Consider the following 20,901-nt stretch of genomic DNA (forward strand, 5'->3'; position numbering starts at 1 on the left):
GTTTAGTACATCACCCTGTCAATTGTATAACACAATATCATGTCTTTCATCATCAAAAAAAACACTTCAAGGAACATCTCACAACGCTGCTGTATATCCTAATTCACAATGATGGTGCAGCATTATAAATACAACATATCAATTGTAGCATATCTGTGTTTCTTCAAACGAGATTCAGTTTCATGAAGTTTGAAAGTAGGCCAATATAGAACTAACAACCGTCTTCTGCAGAAAAGCGACATTTGTCGATATCCCTGTATACCATGCCTATCCACCATCTTTGATGTCTTGGTTCAGCCCAATGTTGAGATGACGTCGTGTGGTGTCACAGTACAGTCATGCCCGACGTCACATCACTACGATAGTGGTAGCAGGTCCTATTGCAAATAGTTTCTATGTGTGTAGCCAATCAGAGGTCAGTATTCTGTCATGTGATGTATTACATGTAATGGTATTTCGTCATTACCATTGGTAAACTGTTGGTACCATAGGGTGCAGTCGGTATCATTTGCATACAGTCCGTAACATGGGTTATTGTATATTGTAACATTGGTAGACAACTTGGTATCATTGAAATACACTAAAGACAAAAGTATAATATGGATGTTTAAGAATTTTATTCACATTTTTATTAACCATCATCACAATACATTATAATATGTATCACAGAACAGCTATAAGACTGCCCCATGTCCGAGAACAGTGATTTTTACAATCATAACGGTCCTTAACATAAATAAATATACCTCACATACATCACATGGGGCGGTGGTGTTTATTTACATAATTATTGTATCACTTTTCAGTTACGCAAACAAACATCGAAGGGTAGTGGCAGACATTCGGACGGAATATAATCTATTACACATATATTGGTGTACAGAGAGCCAACGATAATCCGGGAACAGATAGTCCGGAAAACTCACCATCCAGACGGAAATGTCAGTAAACAGAATTGACACTTGACTAAATAGACAGATTTCGGCAGTGTGGAAAGTTTAAAGAACGTACACATTTAATACCCAGTACAACCTATTTGGGGGCCGAAATTCCACCCCTTCCCCTACAGAAATTTAGATGTAGTGTATTTTCCAAATGTCATGTAAATATTTTTCCACATGAAGTAAAACATCTGTTAAATATATGCATATCAAGGAAGAAAAATGTGGTATTTTCTCAAATTTAAAGGCACAGGCCCCTGAAATGATCATATACAAAAATCCATATTTCACCTTTTTTTTCTCTCTCACTCCTTAATTAGGGTGAGAAAGTTGTTTTATATAAATAATCCAGATACCAATGTTACACACACATGACATTCACCAATAAATATATATGTAGTATATTGTGTATATTACAACACATAAAATGTTTTAAATTAACGTAACATACAGTTTTAAATGAACATACCATCAATGCATATCAAAGTTATACAGCTCATTATCGTAATGATTTGAATATACATTTGTATTTAGTATTTCATTTTATAGAATATTTTTTGTATGGAGGTTTCTAAATCATGTTTCATATGGAAATCACAAAACTATTTTTTCTTTACACAAGTGTTACCCGTACCAAGTACGATGATTTTCGATCAAATCACTACATTATCCAGAGTTGTCTCCCCTTGGTTATAGATGCTGATGATCATTTCATTGGTTACTTACTCCCACATGTGTATGAGGTCCTATTCCACCCTAATTACATTGGTTTGGATAGCGACGCAATGTTAAAAAGTCGTTAATCTCGTCTTATTAACCTCTAACATTGTTGGAGTAATTTGTAACTTATGAGAAAATTATATTATTTTTCACAGCTTATCAAAGATCAGATGATACTACAAACATATAAAATCCATAATAAGTAAATGTTCAGTGAGAAAAAACCCTACTGATGTGAATAAATAAAGCCGTGATTTCTACACCCTTTTCAAGACACTGACCATGACATTCAGTGTCCAATAGAAACTCTTGAATACCAATTTTTATTGATACATGTCGATATTTAGGTATTTACCATAAGCCTCCAAAACATAATATGTCTGTGTAGGGTTAGATTGGCAAAAAAAATCGGAGTCTGAGATCGAAATCCCGACTTTTGATATATTTTTTTCATAGAAAAGTGGAAAAAAAATTAGGGTCAGGGGTTAAAAATTAGGGTCGGTCGGGTAACCCAAAAGAGACAATTTTTTTTTTGGCCTAAGCATACCATTATGTAGACTGGGCACCAGACCTAAGTCAATGATAAGACTTTCTCAGCTGAGTTCTTCACTAGATTATCTCCCCCTAGTTTGAAGCTTAAAATCAGACATGAAGTAGAGACAAAATAATCCAGCCGATTTTTAGTGATATTTTTCAATATTCTAGAGACTGGTAGCCAGTGTAATCACCACCTAGTAAACGTCCAATGTGTAATTTCAAATAACAGAACTGCAAGTTGAAATCTTTGGAAATTAAACTATAATTGTGGATGGACAGAAGGAGGGTATACCGGTAATACTGTGATTACATACCTCCTTAAGTTTATTCCAACATCAATCGGTCCCCCTAAGTTTTAGATGACCTTGACAATTCAGACACAAATTGTTCCCTTATCATAACACCAATCTCTCACTCTAAATTGAGACACAAGGAGAGCACTTCTGTATTGATTAATTTAAAGCATCAATGATATTAAATATGTCTGTTCAACATTAAACAATTGCAACCTGCCTTAGGAATATCAAATTTAAAACATTCTAAATATAGTTCATGCTTCTTGACACTTGACATTTGTGAGAGTTGAAAATTGGCAAAAAATTAAGTGCTAGAAAATGAAGTTTTCAGACATACAGGCATACATTTTCTCCATAACAATTGTTTTGCTGATGAAGAAACCCAATCTCTGTAACTAAAATGTCTTCTTCACAGTTAGTTATTCCTCAGAATAAAACATTATGCACATTTAACAGGACGGAATGCATTCAAGTCTCTGTATAGAAAGCCTCTATCAGGATGCTCCCGTCTTGATGATTTTGAACAGCGAGCTGACGTTGTTGTTTTTGATAGCACCTCGACATGCATTGATAACTTGTGTTTTGTATCTGCCCACTGTAAATAGATTTAGACATTGTGCAGTAATCAACAACTAGTCACATGTACAGACATACTGAGTACAGCAGACACAGATTTAAGGGGAGGGGCAAGGTTTGGATATAGTTTTTATTTTATAAGTCCCTCAGAAACAAAGGAAAGAAACTGGTTTATAAAGAGAAAATCAATGTGGTCAAGCAATTACATTACCTTAGAGCATTTTCATATTCCTTGAAAAATCAAACATTCAATGAACAAGAGGCTCATGGGCCTTAAGGGAAGTCACAATACAACACAATACAACACAGACAAAGTATGTATACAAAAAACCTTTGGATCAATATAGAAGAATCAAATACATGTAGACTGACAATGCTCACCTGTTCATTGGATAACATTTAAAGCATTGTATTCTAGAAACTCTTCATTTTAACCCAAGTGACCTTGAATGTTGTTCAGGTGATTCAGTATCAACTGGTTGACCTGTTGTATGTCATCATGACTACCTTTGCCATGACTATCGTTACCATGACTACCTACCTCTGTGGGTGACCTGTTTTATGTCGGTATAACTACCGGTGCCATGACTACCTACCTCTGAGTCGTCCGGCCTTCTGTATAACCTGGTTGACCTATTTTATGTCCCTATGACTTCCGTTACCATGACTACCTACCTCTAAGTCTTCCAGCCTTCTGTATAACCTGCAGGTTGACCTGTTTTATGTCGTTATGACTACCGTTACCATGACTACCTACCTCTGAGTCGTCCAGCCTTCTGTATAACCTGGTTGACCTGTTTTAGAGAGGCCAGTAGCTCCTGATGGTTTCCACAGCGGATCTTATAGCCATTGATAAGGTCACGGTTCATATTAAACAGCTCCATGTATCCCTTCCGCATATTCTTCCTGAGGGTAACAATGACATCAGTTACTTAATGTCTTCTGTTTTCATACATGTGATCAAACCATGAAAAGCATATGATAACAAGTCCTGATGGAAACAAAGTCCCCTAAATCACCCAGCATTAATATTATTGTGGTCTCTCATAAACCTGTGGACTAATTCTAATACAACAACAACAACTAAAGTACAACCAATGAGGCGTCCATTCTGTTACCATGGCAATGGACCTTTTTGAAAACTATAAACATAGATATTTCTACGAGTGCTTAATTTAGCGGCATACTTAACGTTGATCTTTTGGTAAGAGCTTAGAGGGGTTATATATTCAGAGTATTTTGTATTGAACAACCTTCACAAACCATATTTGACCCAATAAGCGCCCATGTCCCTATAAGCCCCCCCCCCTTTTAAGGCCTCACTTCAAATATCCGAGCATAAGACTAAAACTATCAAAACTGTATATGTATGCAATAATTTTGTCTTATTATGCACCTTTTTATTTTTTCAATTTTTTAAACATCCTGTGCGCTTATTGGGTTGAATACAGTAACTATGAAAATTTTCAACACATATTTCTGATTACAGTATATTTATATATCTACAAATTTCTGTACTCACATATCTCCCATTAACCTGGCGTCTTCAGCTCGGACCACCATACTTCTGATGAGGTTGGAGTGGTCAGCCATTTCTGCGGTCAGTTTCTGTCTCACAACATTGTACTCGTCCACCTGCCAAACCACAAAAGAAAATGGTCATCAGATGTCCAGATCAGCTGATTGGCCTTAATGGGCATCTCGGTCTCACTGTGAGAGCCAGGGTTGGCAAGTGATGAAGATAAATCAAATATTCTACCACAAGCCCTGGACCTCTGGGTTGTGAGTTCGAAATCCACTAGGGACAGAAGTGAACATTTAATCCTACCTTTAAAAGGACTTCCTTTAGATTTTCTATCTCGGCTGGGAAATCTGCTGTCACCTGCAAGTCGTCCATGTTAAGGAAGAGTGCTAAGTTCTGTATCACATCCCCGGCCATGTCCATATCGTCTGTCAACAGGGTCACCTTGGCAACGAAATAAACAAATGTATAACACTGGAAATTTTTTGTCAACAGGGTGACCCTGGCAGCAAAATAAATAAATATATATATTTATAATGATATTAGCATACAAAATAAATAAATATATATATTTATAATGATATTAGCATACCATATTCAACCCTATAAGCTCCCCACTACATGCACCACTCTCCCTTTTTTGAGGCCACTTACCTCAAATTAAATGGAGACAGAATCTACGAAAATCTGTGGAGGTTTCTCTTTTTGAATTCTTTTGAAAATTTATTAATGACTTTCTCTTTACAATAGTTTTATGAAATGTTAGCCAAAGTTTGGTACTATTAAGCACCCCTTCATTTTTGCAATGTTTTAAGTGCTTATTGAGTCGAATATGGTACATGTATGTAAATAATTTTCTATAACAATATTATGTCAATTAGATATAAACAACTACATCTTGCAATGGGTCAAATCTTAACTAATAATAGGTCACAAAGGTCAAATACTAACTAATAATAGGTCATGAAGGTCAAATATTCACAATTACAGTCATGAAGGTTAAATATTAACTAATTATAGGTCATGAAGGTCAAATATTAACTAATAATAGGTCATGAAGGTCAAATATTAACTAATTATAGGTCATGAAGGTCAAATATTAACTAATTATAGGTCATGAAGGTCAAATATTAACTAATAATAGGTCATGAAGGTCAAATATTAACTAATAATAGGTCATGAAGGTCAAATATTAACTAATTATAGGTCATGAAGGTCAAATATTAACTAATAATAGGTCATGAAGGTCAAATATTAACTAATAATAGGTCATGAAGGTCAAATATTAACTAATTATAGGTCATGAAGGTCAAATATTAACTAATAATAGGTCATGAAGGTCAAATATTAACTAACAAAATATACCATGAAGGTCAAACATAAATCCAATATCAAAGGTCACATGAATTAATTTATTTATGTGATGTGATCTCTACATTATTACATTCGCCTTTCACCATTCATTCATATAAAAGATACTTGGACTTTAAATAGCACACATTATCATTGTGACATATTTTCCAATTAATAAACATAATTATTAACTTTCTTTTCAATAAAAGATAATTGCAAACATTTTAAAAGCAAAATTTTGTTCTCTCAAAATGTTGTCCTAAATATTGTAGACATGACAATAAAAAGGTTTAAATTACTATAGTCTATAGTATATCTATAGGAACACCTACACAGGGTTAGAATTAATTAGTCTGTCCTTTATCACTTCAAAGAATTGAAAAATATATGATAGAAAATTTAAAAAAAAGAGTTGACAATAATGAATTAATTGAAAGATAATACATGATGTAAGAATGTTTAGGTTACATTGGCACCATTTGAAAAGGAAATTTTTTTATTTTAGTTTTCAATATTTAGTGAATTTCGTGTCCATCTTGGATTTTAATAAGACAGTGCAATGTGTTTTTGGAGGTCTAGAATAACAAATAACAATTCTAGGCTATCCTTTAAAACAAATTACATTCATACAAATTTTCAGAACTAGTTGAGCTGAAGAAAAACTTTAAAATGTGTTTTTCATGATAGGTGCTGTGGAATCCATCTTGGAATTTGGACTGACCAAATACTTAACCATATCAGGATCATTTCAGGAAAGTTTCAGCTAAATTGTACAGAAAGAACTTGAGAAGAAATTCAAAATGTTTTGAAGATAGTGGTCATTGCGGTCATCTTGAATTTCAGATTGATTCGAAAAATCAAGACTATGTCAGAATCATTTCAGGCGAGTAGCTCAATTTGACTATTGGAACTTAAAAAAATTAAATTGTGAAAAGTTTATAGACAGCACACATCGACGGACGAAGCAAGATAGATATAGGTCATCAAATGACCTAAAAATAGTGATTTATGTTACTAAAGAATGACAGCCAGACACCAGAGTCCAAAGATCATTGAGAAAAATGTTAGTAAACTTCATTTCTGAATAATTAATTAACAAAGTTAATCACCCTGGAGCTATCACATGTCTACAACAAAACAAATGTCAACCAGCAAAACATTAAAAATCAACAACAATATTTATCCTAAAAACAGCCCAACAGTCATTCATCAACTCATATTTACTTAATGAACTTTAAAGTAGTAAACTATAAAAGGTTTCTTCAGACTCTCAGGACAGAACTAGAGGTTTTGATAGGGTAAATGGGAATAATTCTCAAACCACGTGATACCTGATAATGTTTGTGCGGGACTATTGTTTCTATTGGTGATGGAATGACGTCAAAAGATGATATCCTGTGCTAACGTCATTTCAGCGGGAAGATTACAAATGGTTACGTTCCATCACCACTGGAGGAACAAGTCCTGTACAAATGTTATCAGGTATCACATAGTACGTGAATTAGTCTCAATGAAATTAAAAAGACTTAAATATAAATCTCTAAAAGGGATCTAAAAGAGGTGAAGTTTCTTGTAGGGGTGGGCTACTTTAAGATAAATATGGTACAGTATAACTTACAACAGAAGCAGCACTGGTCTACAAACATTGGATGGACAGTTCATGTTATAATGGATTTAAGGTAGAAATCTGGAGAGAGGAGGCAGTACTAAAAACCAGGGGAAATGGCTACTTATTTTCAAATGTGAATAAATTTTCTAAATTAACAGGTGACAATATCAGAAATAGTGAAAATAAATTGCAGCGAAAATGTTTCATGCTGAGGCATTGTAGAGCAATAAGGACTCGTGAAAAAGGCATAAAAACACGAAAAGTTTCTGTTCAAATAATTTGGTTTAAAGTATTTCCCTTCTCCCACTCCAGCTGATTCTACAAAATCGAAGAATGATTTAGAAATAACCAGTTTCCCTAGAATTATTTCCCCTGTCATGGTTTGTAGATTGTGTTCAGATTTTATCAGAGTTTTATAAAATCTGTACCTGGCCAGCAGCCTCCATCTTGAAGACCAGCGGACCAGAGCCTCTCAGGGACAGAAAACTGAAGTGGAGGCTAGCTCCGTCGCAAACTAAATCATCTTGTAGCAGGAAATTCTGGTTGATCCAAAGTAATACCTGAAATAAGAATAGGAATACAAAATATCATGCTTTATACATACAGTGTATCTTGTCTAAATCTGATGTTACCAGGCCCAGACTATTTGGTTGGTATAGTCAGGTTTCTGAAGTATACAGGTTTTGATTACATTTACTATTAATTAAGAGGGAAATTTCATACAAGTATGTCGGACTACATAGGTCTCTAGATTAGACAAGGGCCAATTTCACTGTACTGGGTGCATGTTCGTGTTTTACTGTGGTCTAAAATTGATGAAATAAGTTTAATAATTTGATAGGCCTTGGACGACTAGCATTTCCAACCATTTAAAGATGCTCTACCTCTGACAAATAGTATTTTTTCTCAATAAAAACATGAGCAAACAAATTAGTATTTTTTTTTCAACTACAAAAATCACTTACTTTACACCATTACCACCATTGAAAAGTTTGAGTTTCAAATTTTATTTCCAGATAAAAATATTAAAAATAATTAATTGTATCCCGAAAAAATTCTGTGGTACTGTGTTCTTTATGGAATGAAGAACTGATTGCACATGTACCAAAAGCATAACTAATTATTTATATTAATTTTGTGCTAATTACACATACAACTGTACATATATATATATATACATGATTAAACACCAATTATTGATCAAATGATGAGTATCGTTTATGCTCTGTCGGCAGTGGAGCATCTTTATTGAGTAAACTGCGGCATGACTTACATACTACCAAGAGTTATCTTACCCTGGCCACACGGTCGTTGACGGTGAACACACAGGAACTCTTCGGCTCCTGGTCCGGGTTGTTCTTGATTGGAGTATACATAGAGAACCGTGGAAGTTGACGTGTTAGCTCAAATACGTGAAACTGGATACTGAAATCAGGCAGAGCAATTTTAACTCATCTGTAGAACATCAATAGATGAAAGTATCTCAAAGCAAATTTCATCTCTAAATTACATTTTGACCTATTGAGCTTCTGTGTGATTTCAAAGTTGTGCATTTCTCCCTTAAAATGGATGTCCATACTCTAAACAACACTTAAAATCATGATACCTGTATATGTATTTCAAAACATGTTCCAAAACCTTTACATCAATGAAAGGAGGATTCCATAAGTGTTGTTTTAGCATGTAATTTCAGCCATTTCTAGTACCCAGTATAACACATTCATATCATGAGGCAAACAAGAAAGAGAACCAAAATATAATCAGAAATTACCTTGACTTGTATCCGACAAAGGCTTTAATATGGAGATCCACAGGGACGTCTTTTGGGGGTTGGATTGATACAGTCAGGCTGTTTGACAACTGGGCAGGGGCTGGGTGTCTGTTGGGGAGAAAAGCATGGAAAATCAATCAAATTTAATTGGTACACAGAGAACAAAAGATAAGTTAACAGCTTAAAACAGAGTGATTATGTCTAAAGTCTTAAAACTGATGATTTTCTTTTACATTACAACTTGTCAGATGCGGTCTTAAATAATACGGATCTCTGTCAAATGCAGCATTATTGTATGGCATTTTCTTTTTTAATCGGTAGTAATGAATACCTGTGTAATCAGAAAACTTGGCAAAATTCAACCTCACTACTTACATGACATGACTTTCTCCCTCAAATATTCCCTCAGCAAATATCAATACTGCTTTGATGGCAGTGTCTGCAAATATAAAATTCTGAGTACAAATTCATGTAATGAAGAGCTTTATAATAAAAATACAAAATGCCTGAAAACTGAAAATCGTAGCTCTGTATTAATATATGCAAGTGAGCGCTATACATTTTTAATACTTTAAAAACTTTGTTCTCAGTTCTTTTAAAAGTTCTATTATTATGTATGCATGTAACATGTGACTTTCCCAAACCAATTAGTTATGCAATCTAATTAAAATTAGACTTGTAATTCCGCTTCACAAAGATGCTCTACTATTGAACTCTGTTCAGGGTCACCTAAGAATGACCCTATAATGTGCCAATCAACGTGTCGCCTATGAAATCTTTGGTACGGTCCAATCTCTTGGAAGTGTAAATGGCTAACAGTACATCCCAAGATTCTTGGCCAGGGTCATGCTGAGGTGACCCAAATGGGGAATTGTTAGATCTTGTATTGAAGCTTACATTGGAGCATAGTGTAGAGCATTGTAAAGGAGTGGAATTACAAGTCTAATTTCAATGTCATCCAATAAGAGTTTGAGATTTACAAATTTTATGTAATCTAACAAATTAATTAACTAAAATCAATTAGGGTGATGAGTCATGTTGATGTATACATACCATTTGTTGTTCCTATAAATAATTCCACGTGTGGCTAGGAAAAAAAAGATTAGAAAAATTACAGTATTCTTAAACAAAGTATATTTTTTTCTAAAAAATCAAGTTGGCATGAATAATGAAATTCTTAAATTGGAAAGTTTATCTAGAAGAGTTTAAATAAATATCATGTCATTTATTCCTAGCCTTCCAAGTACACAGCATTCTCTGGTATTCTAAGTGCTTTAGGTGATGTGACTGTGATATGTTTTTATACTAACGAACATTTATCTTTGTGTAATAATTCACACAATGTGATGGTTTCAAGATCCGAAAACGATGTAGGTAAAGTAAGAGTTACTGTTGATTTGTCTCACCATCCGGTGATTGTGACGTCACATTTTGATGTGAACTTGGTGATGTCACAATCGACAGTAATTGTATTTTACACAAATTATTTTGAAATCTTGATGATCTATTGATGGAGAGATGGAAGGGAATGGGGGTTCATATCATTAAAAGTTTATGCATTTTACGTAAAGGATACTTACAGGTTTACCATCCTCCCCCGTATTCACCCTCAGTGTTGTCTGTAGCTGGGTAGCAGCCTGTCAAGGTCAAAGGTCAAAGGTCAGTCTAAAATGGTACTTTTACTATCTGACATGCATCACATAATAATGAGGAAGCAGAGATTAAAAGCATTTCAACAAAACAAAATCCTTTGATTCATATTAATACAATGCAGATGAAAACAGATATATATTGTACATAATTGCACAAAAAACATACTTTTAATTAGTTTTTTAAAGAAAAATTCATATTGATGTCAAAATCTGAAAAAAATATTTGAAATACATGTTCCTTATCTTTGGCTACACCACATAATCTTTTAGTGATTATATAATTAAAATAAGGGACAAGCATTTCAAATATTTCTTCCAATTTTGACATTTAACACTTACAGGAATGACTCCCATCTTCTGGGCATCGTATTCCCCAGGTGGGAACGGCCTTTCTGCGGAGAATCTAGCTGCCACACTCCCCACACCTCCGTCTCCTCCCAAACCGCCCGGCCCGCCGGCACCAACTCCTCCAGGTCCACTTCCAGAAACCCCACCTGGTCCTCCGGATCCGCCAATGCCACCTCCAGCTCCACCAGCTCCATCTGCTCCGCCTCCTGCCCCGCCCATACCACCTCCAGCTCCGCCCATACCGCCTCCCGCTCCACCCATACCTCCACCAGCCCCGCCCCCGGCTCCGCCCATTCCTCCAGGTCCCGATCCACCCATACCTCCACTGCCACCCATACCACCACCTCCACTGCTGCTGTTAAAGCCACGAGAGGCCGCATTTGTGGCCAAGGCAGTGGCAGCCACAGCTCCAGCCTTTGTGTTCTCATCATAGTTTTTGAGTTCCATCATTAGGTTCTACAATTATAAATATATTACACAGATCAGTGAACGTCTTAATTGAAAATTACTTATAAAGTAAACTTTAAATTGAAATTAAAGAAATGTGCAACGGAATACAATCTCCCCCCCCCCCTCAACCCCCCGGTACAAGGTACAAGTGTATATCTCTTTATTAAACAGTATTCTAAGGAATTAATTATTTTCAAATTTAAAAGTTGTTTTTTTATAATTGTTTTATTTTTCAAAAGTTTTTTTACTACATATATTAAGATGGTACATATATGGAATACACATACATGCAAAATAAACACACATACACATACTCAGCCTCACACTCACACACCTTTACATACAGCCAGTTCAATTTATTTTTATTCTGAAATATCAATAACACACAAAATGTTAACCTCTGGCCTATTCTTACACCTACCATCATTGACATACATGCGATCACACACCAACTCACATTATTCTTGTCAAAATTTAGATACTCAGTTTATACATATGGACATACATGGATATATAAACACATCACTCTTAAATAAAAGACAAGTATGCACACACATATACCAAAAAAACATTTTGGAAACATATACAAGAATAATAAATTCAGCCACAAATTAATGGTAGGTAACGATACAAAAAAATGAAGATCAGAGACAGATAAACAAAACAAACTACAATGTACACAACATGTATTGACATACAAACTTTAAAAGTTGTTAAACCATCAGAATAATTTCAGGGACAGATAAGCAAGACCATGCTAAATTTCATAAAAGAAGCCAGTTTGATGGAAATTAAACTCATTGCATCTTCTGTTCTGTTGGAGTTATATTTGTTATTTTTCTTACCTGTTTGCGGAGACTAAGGTCACGAATGGTTTCTTGTTCCATGTTTGCATCCATAAGGTTTCCCCTCATTTCTATAGGAGCAGGATTGTATCCCTTTACTGAAATATTTACATATAAGTTTCATTTTATTTCAAAGTATAAAATTATTTCAATTTATTTCATTTGAGGTTTTATTTTAATTTTGTCAGGATCAAGCAACAACTATCAATTTTCTTTCTACTTATATAATGTTCCTTAATCTCAGACTGGAAGACTTTCTTACAAAATAATCTTTAAACAAAACAAACTAGAACTGTCGCCAGATTTGATGACTAATACTCACACTGCACAAATTTAGCAATAACTCCATTAATTGAGAACACTGCAGATCCCTATACAGTTTACTCAACTCCCCTTTATGTCAGGGTTCTGTGTACCAAATTTTATAAAAATCTGTCAGGTAGTGTAGAAGTTCGCCGGACAAAGTTGTGTCTATAGACAGACAGACAGGCTGACAGACAGACAGACAGACAGGCCGACGAGTATAACCCTCTTAACTTCGTTGCTTGGGTATAATGAAACCAAACCAAACCTAGGTACTTACCTTCGCCCTCTGCTGAGACACAGATGAGCTGCTGGGATCCATCTAGTCGGTAGTCACCCTGTAGATATACACAATACATGATCAGTCGAACCAAAAACTATATTTTCAGAAACTGAACATGTATTTTTTTATGTTGCAACAGTCTTAAAAAAAGCTAACAGATATCAACAATGTTTCAAACCTGTTCGTCGTTCAAATAATGTTTCGCCTTGAAAGTAGGTCAATCAAATCAATGGACATGACTGAGATTAAGAATTTTCTGTTAGTGTTGGATACAACAACAAGATATGTGGTAGGTGTATTCCAACAAGGTCAATTTTCATAACATTCAGGGTTTTTTTTGTACATGCATACATGTACAGGTAAAATGAAACCCTGTTTGAGCATACATATTTGTATTACGAAATTAATCCATGTAGTTTAAAAGTAAGCATGTCTCATAACTAAGTCCTACATGCCTTACAAGATCAATGAAATCAATAATTAGGTAGGCTTTAAAAAATAGGTCGGTCTTGAAAATAAGCCTGGGATTTCCTATCAAAAAAGATATAAGACATGGCTTATGGTCAAGATTTTGTGAAAGCATTTCTTAAAGTCTGTCAAAGCTGTTGTTGGGAGGGGAGATTATTAGCTTTATGAAAAAGAAATTTCAAGATTCTTTTATGGTGAACAAATAATTTGATAAAGGAATCTTTGTGTATTGAGCTTGCACAGTGGCAAAACAATGAATTTTTTATCCACAAAATGGCTATAAGCTTTGAATCCCATATTAGATGTGATTAAGTCTGGGGTCATCTTTATGAATTTGGACAGTCCCAAAAAGGGGATAGAGGAAATTTACTTAAATCTTGACTTTAAACAACCAAATTGTTATCCGCCTCCAAAATAATGTATGTTTTCCTCAGATGCTCTAGATTCCTAACTCACAAAAAGAAGTTGTAAATTAAGTTAGACACCTTACCTGGACTATGCCTGCCACAGGGTGGTTAAACGTGTCCTTGTAGATTACCTCCCCTGTTCGGTCACTCCGAACATCAATCTGAACAAACGACAGAAAACAGATCCAAATCAAATATACAACAGCTTAATGAAACTTAATGAGCAGCTTATCTGTCAGTCGATTTGACAATAAAAAGCTTTGGAAAATAGTTTTGTTTACAGAATTAGAGAACAGAAAAGTGTATAATGTTATCTAGGTTTTTTTTTAATTTTAATAATGAATGTCAGCTGCCATTATTGCATTTTGTACTCATGTACAATGTCTTCAAGAACAACAAATAAAACTTTTGACATTTGTCTAGCTCTTTAGAAATTTGTGGTTGGAAATGTATGTTAAAGAACAATTCAATGAAGTTATTTCTGCCACATAGCCATCAAGCAAAATATTTTATGAACTATTGTTCGAAATCTCTCATGAAAAGTAAAACAAAAAATATTTTAATGTAATATACATCACCTTTCCATTGCTCCAGCCTGTGATTAGTTCTGTCACTCCGTCTGAATCCAGGTCAAAACTGTGGATCGCTAGAGCCTGGTTCTTTGACTGAAAAATCAAATAATAATATCTGTTCCTGAGAAATTCAAAGTATTGAAAGTGTGAAAGCAAATAAACCATGAAGGACTATGTATGGTTTGGACCATTTTTGGTCCCTAAATCCATCAATTTTAAACTAAGCTTTAAGATATAAAGCTGTTGTTTTGAAATAATTAATACATTAAGTTATCATGTAGTTCCCTATTTTTGCAGCTCTAGTGGGCAACCATCCAAGTTTTGTTTAAATTATGTGAATTTGATTTTTTTTTTTAAATATGTATGGTAGTGTTGTTGTGTAAGAAATAACAGAGAGTATTCTTGAACAATCTTAACATTTACTGGGTATATGCAGACACTTAAGATACATTTATAGGGGAAGTATAAAGTTTGTTCAAACTAGGATACACTCTTTTATTTTAAGATAATATTGATATAAAATTACCACATTTGCATAATTTATGCATGTTTAGATGGTTGCCATGGCAACAACAGCTGCAATGATACACAACTATAATATTAATTGCATCAAAGATGTACTTGATATTTGATTTTGCTATTTAAACATTAAATAACATGTTTGAAAATTTGATTGATTTCGGAGCCAAACAGGGAACAAACCATACATTGCCATTTATCTTATCATTATTTGTTCATCAACCTATCGTTGTCAACAAAATGTTTGAGATCTTTAATAATATTATTATGTTCTTTAAGACAATAGCGACTTGACCATACGTATGAAAAGAGTAAAGGATTACAGAAAGGGATGGTCTGAACTCTATTCTTTTGTAACACTTTCCCATGTATAATGTATTTGTTACCTTGATTCTCCAGTACCGAGAGGACCTTTCGTATACCCCCACTGTACCATTGGCTAGAGTATACCCAAACCTGCTATCCATCATTGGGCACAGACAGGTGATAGCCTGCAATGGAAGACAATTCAACATAAAAATAGGGCACAGACAGGTGATAGCCTGCAATGGAAGACAATTCAACATAAAAATAGGGCACAGACAGGTGATGGCCTGCAAAGGGAAACAATTCAATATAAAAATAGGGCACAGACAGGTGATGACCTGCAAAGGGAAACAATTCAACATAAAAATAGGGCACAGACAGGTGATGGCCTGCAAAGGGAAACAATTCAACATAAAAATAGGGCACAGACAGGTGATGGCCTGCAAAGGGAAACAATTCAACATAAAGATAGGGCACAGACAGGTGATAGCCTGCAATGGAAGACAATTCAACATAAAAATAGGGCACAGACAGGTGATGGCCTGCAAAGGGAAACAATTCAACATAAAAATAGTGCACAGACAGGCGATGGCCTGCAAAGGGAGACAATTCAACATAAAAAAGGGCACAGACCCATGATGGCCTGCAACAGGAGACAATTTAACACTCATTACCATCTTTTATAATGAAATTACAATTGAAAAAAAACCCAGATACAATTGTTGTGTGTATAGGATGTTTGGGTAATGCAAGATGCTATGACAGTCTAGGGGAGATAATTTGGTATTGATGTGTAAGGAGTTATTTCCCCTTGATTGTAATTCCCCCCTAATATGAACAATTAAGATAAAGATTTTGAAGAGAACAATGTTTGTTGTGTTAAGTATGTAACTTAAGAGCAAGTTCCTCAAACCGTGTCACTACATTACATACACAATGTAAAGTTAAATTTCAGTACCTCACTCTTGCAGATTTTTATTGATCCTCCTTAACACTTTAAGATAACATCGTTACTAAATATAAAGAATACAACTGTAATTTTGAGTTTCTGAAGACATCTCTTACCACAGTGCTAAAGCTAATTCAAGGTCACAGTTCATTATCCTTAAATAACATTATAAAAACACGTGTCATCATCAAATTACACATTCACATTCAGTATAAGAGTATATCCAGTTATTTTTCCAGAGAATTCTCAATTTTTGTGTGGCCACAAAAATTTCATCCACGAAATAATAAGTAATTATTATAGTTAAATCATATGTACTTTTGTATTGGAATATCATGTTTTCTCGTATTATGTCAAAAGTAGAGGAATATTTAAGCCACAGAAATAACCAGTTAAACAGTACACTGATAATTTTACCTCTGTTTCTGTCATTTCTGCCAGAATCTCGTCCTCTCGGAATACACGGATGTCAAAATCTTCTGAACCAACAACAAGCTAAAACAAAAAATTTATCGGGTAATAAGTCCAATAATGAAATTATAATTTAAAACATAATAAATACATCTATTTGTGATTGTCCCATCCACCAAATTGCTGCTATTCAAAATAATTTACAGTATACATGTTTATTTATGTAATTCAAAAAATATCTTCAAATACGATATTTGACCTAATAAGAACCCCTCCATCTTTTTGTGGCCTCATTTTCACAGACCTCATACATGTATTAAATGCAGACTGACAGCATGAAAACAAATATTTTCTTCATTTGATTTCTTTTGAAAATTGATTAATGGCTTACTTTATACAATAATTTTATGAAAGGCTAGTCCAAATTTGATTCTTTTAAGCGCCCCCCCCCCCTTTTTTTTATTACTTTTTTTTACTGTAAGCTGTCAGATCAGATTATAAGCTGTCTTACCTCGTTCTGTCCATCACTGCTGAAGTCAACTAAAGCCAGAGAACACACATTGTCACCTGTCACCTAGACAAGAAAAGGGATTCCAATTTAATTTCTGAATCCTCTAGATATTAACGTTTCCAATCAAGAAACTTACTAGTCGAAAGTTTATTCCTCTAATAAACGATTTGATTCTTGAATCATAAGCAGCGTACATACTTAAAGGATTGCAGCTGACTGAAAATTCCATTTTTATTTATTTCTTAAAACTACTGTACAATTGGACAAATGAATACAAAAGTTTAAATTTTACCACTACATGTACATGAAAATTTCTAACATAAAAAGAACATTGCAGTGAGAATATTTTCATTCATCAGCTAAGAGTTTAAAATGCCTCGGGATTTATTGTAAGCATGTATGCATATATAACATACAGTCCAGAATATGTCATTTCCTTCCATGTCGTAGCCCTGGAGTGTACAGTTTCCTCCTACAATGGCCATTGGATCTGCGATGGAGCCAAGTCGACCAATCACAATACAATTGGAGCCATCAGCTGTCTGTAACAGAAGATCAAATCTAGTCAAAGGGGAGATAACTTAAGTATAGAAGAAATCAAAACATTTTTCTAATCTCTGCAATCCTTTTTAATTTAAATACAAATCAATCGCTTATGTTAGAGAAATTTGTGTTTGAAATTAAAAAAAAAAATTAGACACTAACTTTTCATTAATATACCAATAATCAGTTAATCTGAACAAATTTTCTTTAGCAGCTTCTAAATTTTCTGATTTCTATTTCAAAACACATTTATGAAGATTAATATTTGTGGATTGAAAAATTAAATGAAAGTTTCTAACAATACAAATGATGTAGATATCCATTCCAAGATAAACTTTCATGGCAAAATTACTTGGATCAAGACAATAACATGATTATGAAAATTGGTTTACAGTAGCTTATTTTCAAAGTATTTCGTCCGAGTTCAATACCATTTTTTTTTCTTTATGGGCTGATAAAATAAATTTTCAAGCCAATGAAAATGCTAGTTATAGGCCATATTGAATTATAATACAATAAACTGATACCTACATCTTTGTAAAACAAATCGCTGTTATTTTCCACGTCATAAGCCAGTAGGTTTGTATGAGTCCCTACAGCCAGGATATCATTCTCCTTATCAGGTACGAGTTGGCCGGCTGACACCGACGACACCTGTTGGTTAACACTGAGGAGGTTGATGTCGCCATCAGATGTGATGTCTAAGCGACCCCCTTTTAATCCTCGATCGTGAGGGTTGTGAATCAGCACCTGAAATGGTAAACATATTTTCATACCCAGAAGAAATCATGACTGAATTTGTTTACATAGTCAAACCTGAATGTCACTATAAGTCAGATTTGTTGCTTGAGAACAATGGTAGATGTGACAAAGTATAAACGATACTCATTATTTGATCAATAACTGATGTTTAATAGTGTATATATGTCTAATTAACACAAAAATACATATAAAAGATGAATAATTTATTTTGCTTTTTGTACATGCGCAATCATTACTTCATTCAATATAGGCCATAGTGTCACAGATTTTTTTTTCAGATGCAATTAATTATTTTTAATCTCTTTATCATGAAGAAAAAAAAGAAGCACACACTTTTCATTAGTAGTAATAGTGAAAAGTAAGTAACTTTTGTTACTAAAAAAAATACTTATTCATCTGCTCCTGTTTTTGATAGAGAAAAAAAACATTTGTCAGCAGTGAAGCACCTTTAAATAATGCCATACTTTTGTGATTAGATTTTAGATAATGACCAGATTTCTGTTATATTGTTTTTAATACCTTCCCAGCTGTTGTAGCACAAGTGAGAGACGACTGGGCACCATCATACTTCCCAATGGTGACCATTCGAGGATTCACTTTATGGTTGATCTTCAAGTTAAAAATCGGCACCAACATCTTGGAGATTTGGAGAGTTACTGTAATGAAGATATTGAAGCAAAATTGGTTAAAAATCGGCACCAACATCTTAGAGATTTGGAGAATTACTGTAATGAAGATATTGAAGCAAAACTGTTTAAAAATTGGCACCAACATCTTGGAGATTTGGAGATTTTCTGAAATCGAGATATTAAAGCAAAATAAGTTAAAAATCGGCACCAACATCTTGAAGATTTGGAGAGTGACTGTAATGAAGATATTGAAGCAAAACAGGCTAAAAATTGGCACCAACATCTCGGAAATTTGGAAATTTTCAGTAATCAAGATATTGAAGCAAAACAAATCATGAAAATGAAGAAATGCATAATAGAAAGTAAAAGATCTTTATTTGTATCCTGATGAAACATTTTGACTATATACAGAAAATTTCAAATCTCCTTTAGAATTAAAAAATGTCTGCCTACATGGAGGTGCGAGATTTTTCCTGCCGGACACAATTTCAAAGTCCAAGGGGCACTGGAATACATGTGTTATAGAATTTATATTCTCACACACGTACTATGGCTATTAGAGCTGTGCTTTTGTTACATGTATATATTGAAATAAGAAAAAAAAAAAAGATTGCTGTAATTTATTAAGAGCACAGCTCTCTGCGCTGCCGAAGGCGGGTAGAGTGAAGCTCTACTAACCATAACACATGTAGGAGCATTTAGATTCCAATACATTCCAGTACCCCTTGGACTTTGAAATTGTGTCCCGCGGGAAATGTCTCGCGCCTCCATGTAGGTAGCCATGTTTTCTTTCTCGTTATCAGCACGACGAGGTTTGAAATTTCTGTACTAGACTAAATCATCGGTTTACGCTTTAAGATTACTGTAAGTAGTTTTAATTTACACATATATATACAAGTACAACGCAATAAATATACTGGTCCAATATTATACTGTGTATGTTCTCAAGCGCACGGCACCGTCAGCAGTGATGTCACAAAACCTGACGACAAATATGACAGCACAAATTCGCGCGTATATTTTTGATAGCATGGCATATTGCCAAGTTTTCTCTGCATCTGATAAAAACAAGATGGAAATATATAGAACTATTCATTTTGGATTATTTTGAATTAATTCTAATTATCGATAGTATAAGTGTGAAACCGAAGTGTCATGGAATTAAAGAAGATATGAAGACCTATTTGCATAAATAACTTAACAATTATTATTTTATATCATCGCAATGCTTGTAAAATTTGTAAACGCCGCTCAATCAGCCCGGTAGAGTCATTGACAACACAACATTGTAATGGGAGTTTTTGCTAATTTGACTTAAAATAACAGCGCAATAAATGAAAGAAACACTTACAAAGCAACTGATACGGGTCTGAAAGAGGATGAAAGGCAAATCAGAGATGACAGCTATCTCGTTTACATGTTTTCGTCTCGGCTAAATTATCACTTTTACCTCACAGGAATTTTTACCGGAAGTTGAAACGGAATTTTTCATCAGGAGTGAATATACAATTTAAAAACGAAATGGTGTATTTTAAAAATGATTGAATATATAAATATATCCAAGTCATTATTTGATCAGTTTTAGTATCAAAAGTATGTTTTACTTTTGAAAATTAAT

The 20,901-nt window shown here is 34.2% G+C and overlaps 1 protein-coding gene across 5 annotated transcripts; it reads right to left on the reverse strand.

Annotated features, from left to right (window-relative positions):
• Positions 1-598: 598 nt before the first annotated feature.
• Positions 599-20,766, reverse strand: LOC138330389 (BBSome complex member BBS2-like). 5 transcript variants are annotated; one of them, XM_069277977.1, is made up of 25 exons: positions 20,635-20,766; positions 19,174-19,310; positions 18,424-18,642; positions 17,766-17,891; positions 17,350-17,412; positions 16,845-16,922; positions 15,559-15,663; positions 14,660-14,746; positions 14,165-14,242; positions 13,204-13,261; positions 12,621-12,718; positions 11,317-11,781; positions 10,906-10,962; positions 10,379-10,412; positions 9,701-9,764; positions 9,326-9,433; positions 8,850-8,979; positions 7,983-8,114; positions 7,564-7,581; positions 7,055-7,072; positions 4,899-5,036; positions 4,593-4,705; positions 3,856-3,976; positions 3,667-3,694; positions 599-3,089 (listed from the first exon to the last, which is right to left on the reverse strand). In XM_069277977.1, the coding sequence occupies exons 2-25, from the start codon at positions 19,288-19,290 to the stop codon at positions 2,989-2,991; spliced, it is 2,556 nt and encodes an 851-aa protein (XP_069134078.1). In that variant the 5' UTR covers positions 19,291-19,310; positions 20,635-20,766; the 3' UTR covers positions 599-2,988. The 5 variants fall into 5 exon arrangements, with proteins under 5 accessions (XP_069134078.1, XP_069134077.1, XP_069134080.1 ...); XM_069277976.1 differs by lacking the exon at positions 3,667-3,694 and having other exon boundaries at positions 3,828-3,976; XM_069277979.1 differs by lacking the exons at positions 3,667-3,694; positions 7,564-7,581 and having other exon boundaries at positions 3,828-3,976.
• Positions 20,767-20,901: the final 135 nt, after the last annotated feature.

Source organism: Argopecten irradians, chromosome 8, assembly GCF_041381155.1.
Source record: "Argopecten irradians isolate NY chromosome 8, Ai_NY, whole genome shotgun sequence".
Taxonomy (NCBI): domain Eukaryota; kingdom Metazoa; phylum Mollusca; class Bivalvia; order Pectinida; family Pectinidae; genus Argopecten; species Argopecten irradians.

Coding starts and splice junctions, on each gene's coding strand:
- LOC138330389 (XM_069277977.1), bottom strand. CDS start 19,290: ATGTTGGTGCCGATTTTTAACTTGAAGATCAACCATAAAGTGAATCCT. Junction 11,782..12,620: donor ACCTTAGTCTCCGCAAACAG/GTAAGAAAAATA, acceptor TTATAATTGTAG/AACCTAATGATGGAACTCAA. Junction 10,963..11,316: donor AGAAGATGGGAGTCATTCCT/GTAAGTGTTAAA, acceptor TGACCTTGACAG/GCTGCTACCCAGCTACAGAC.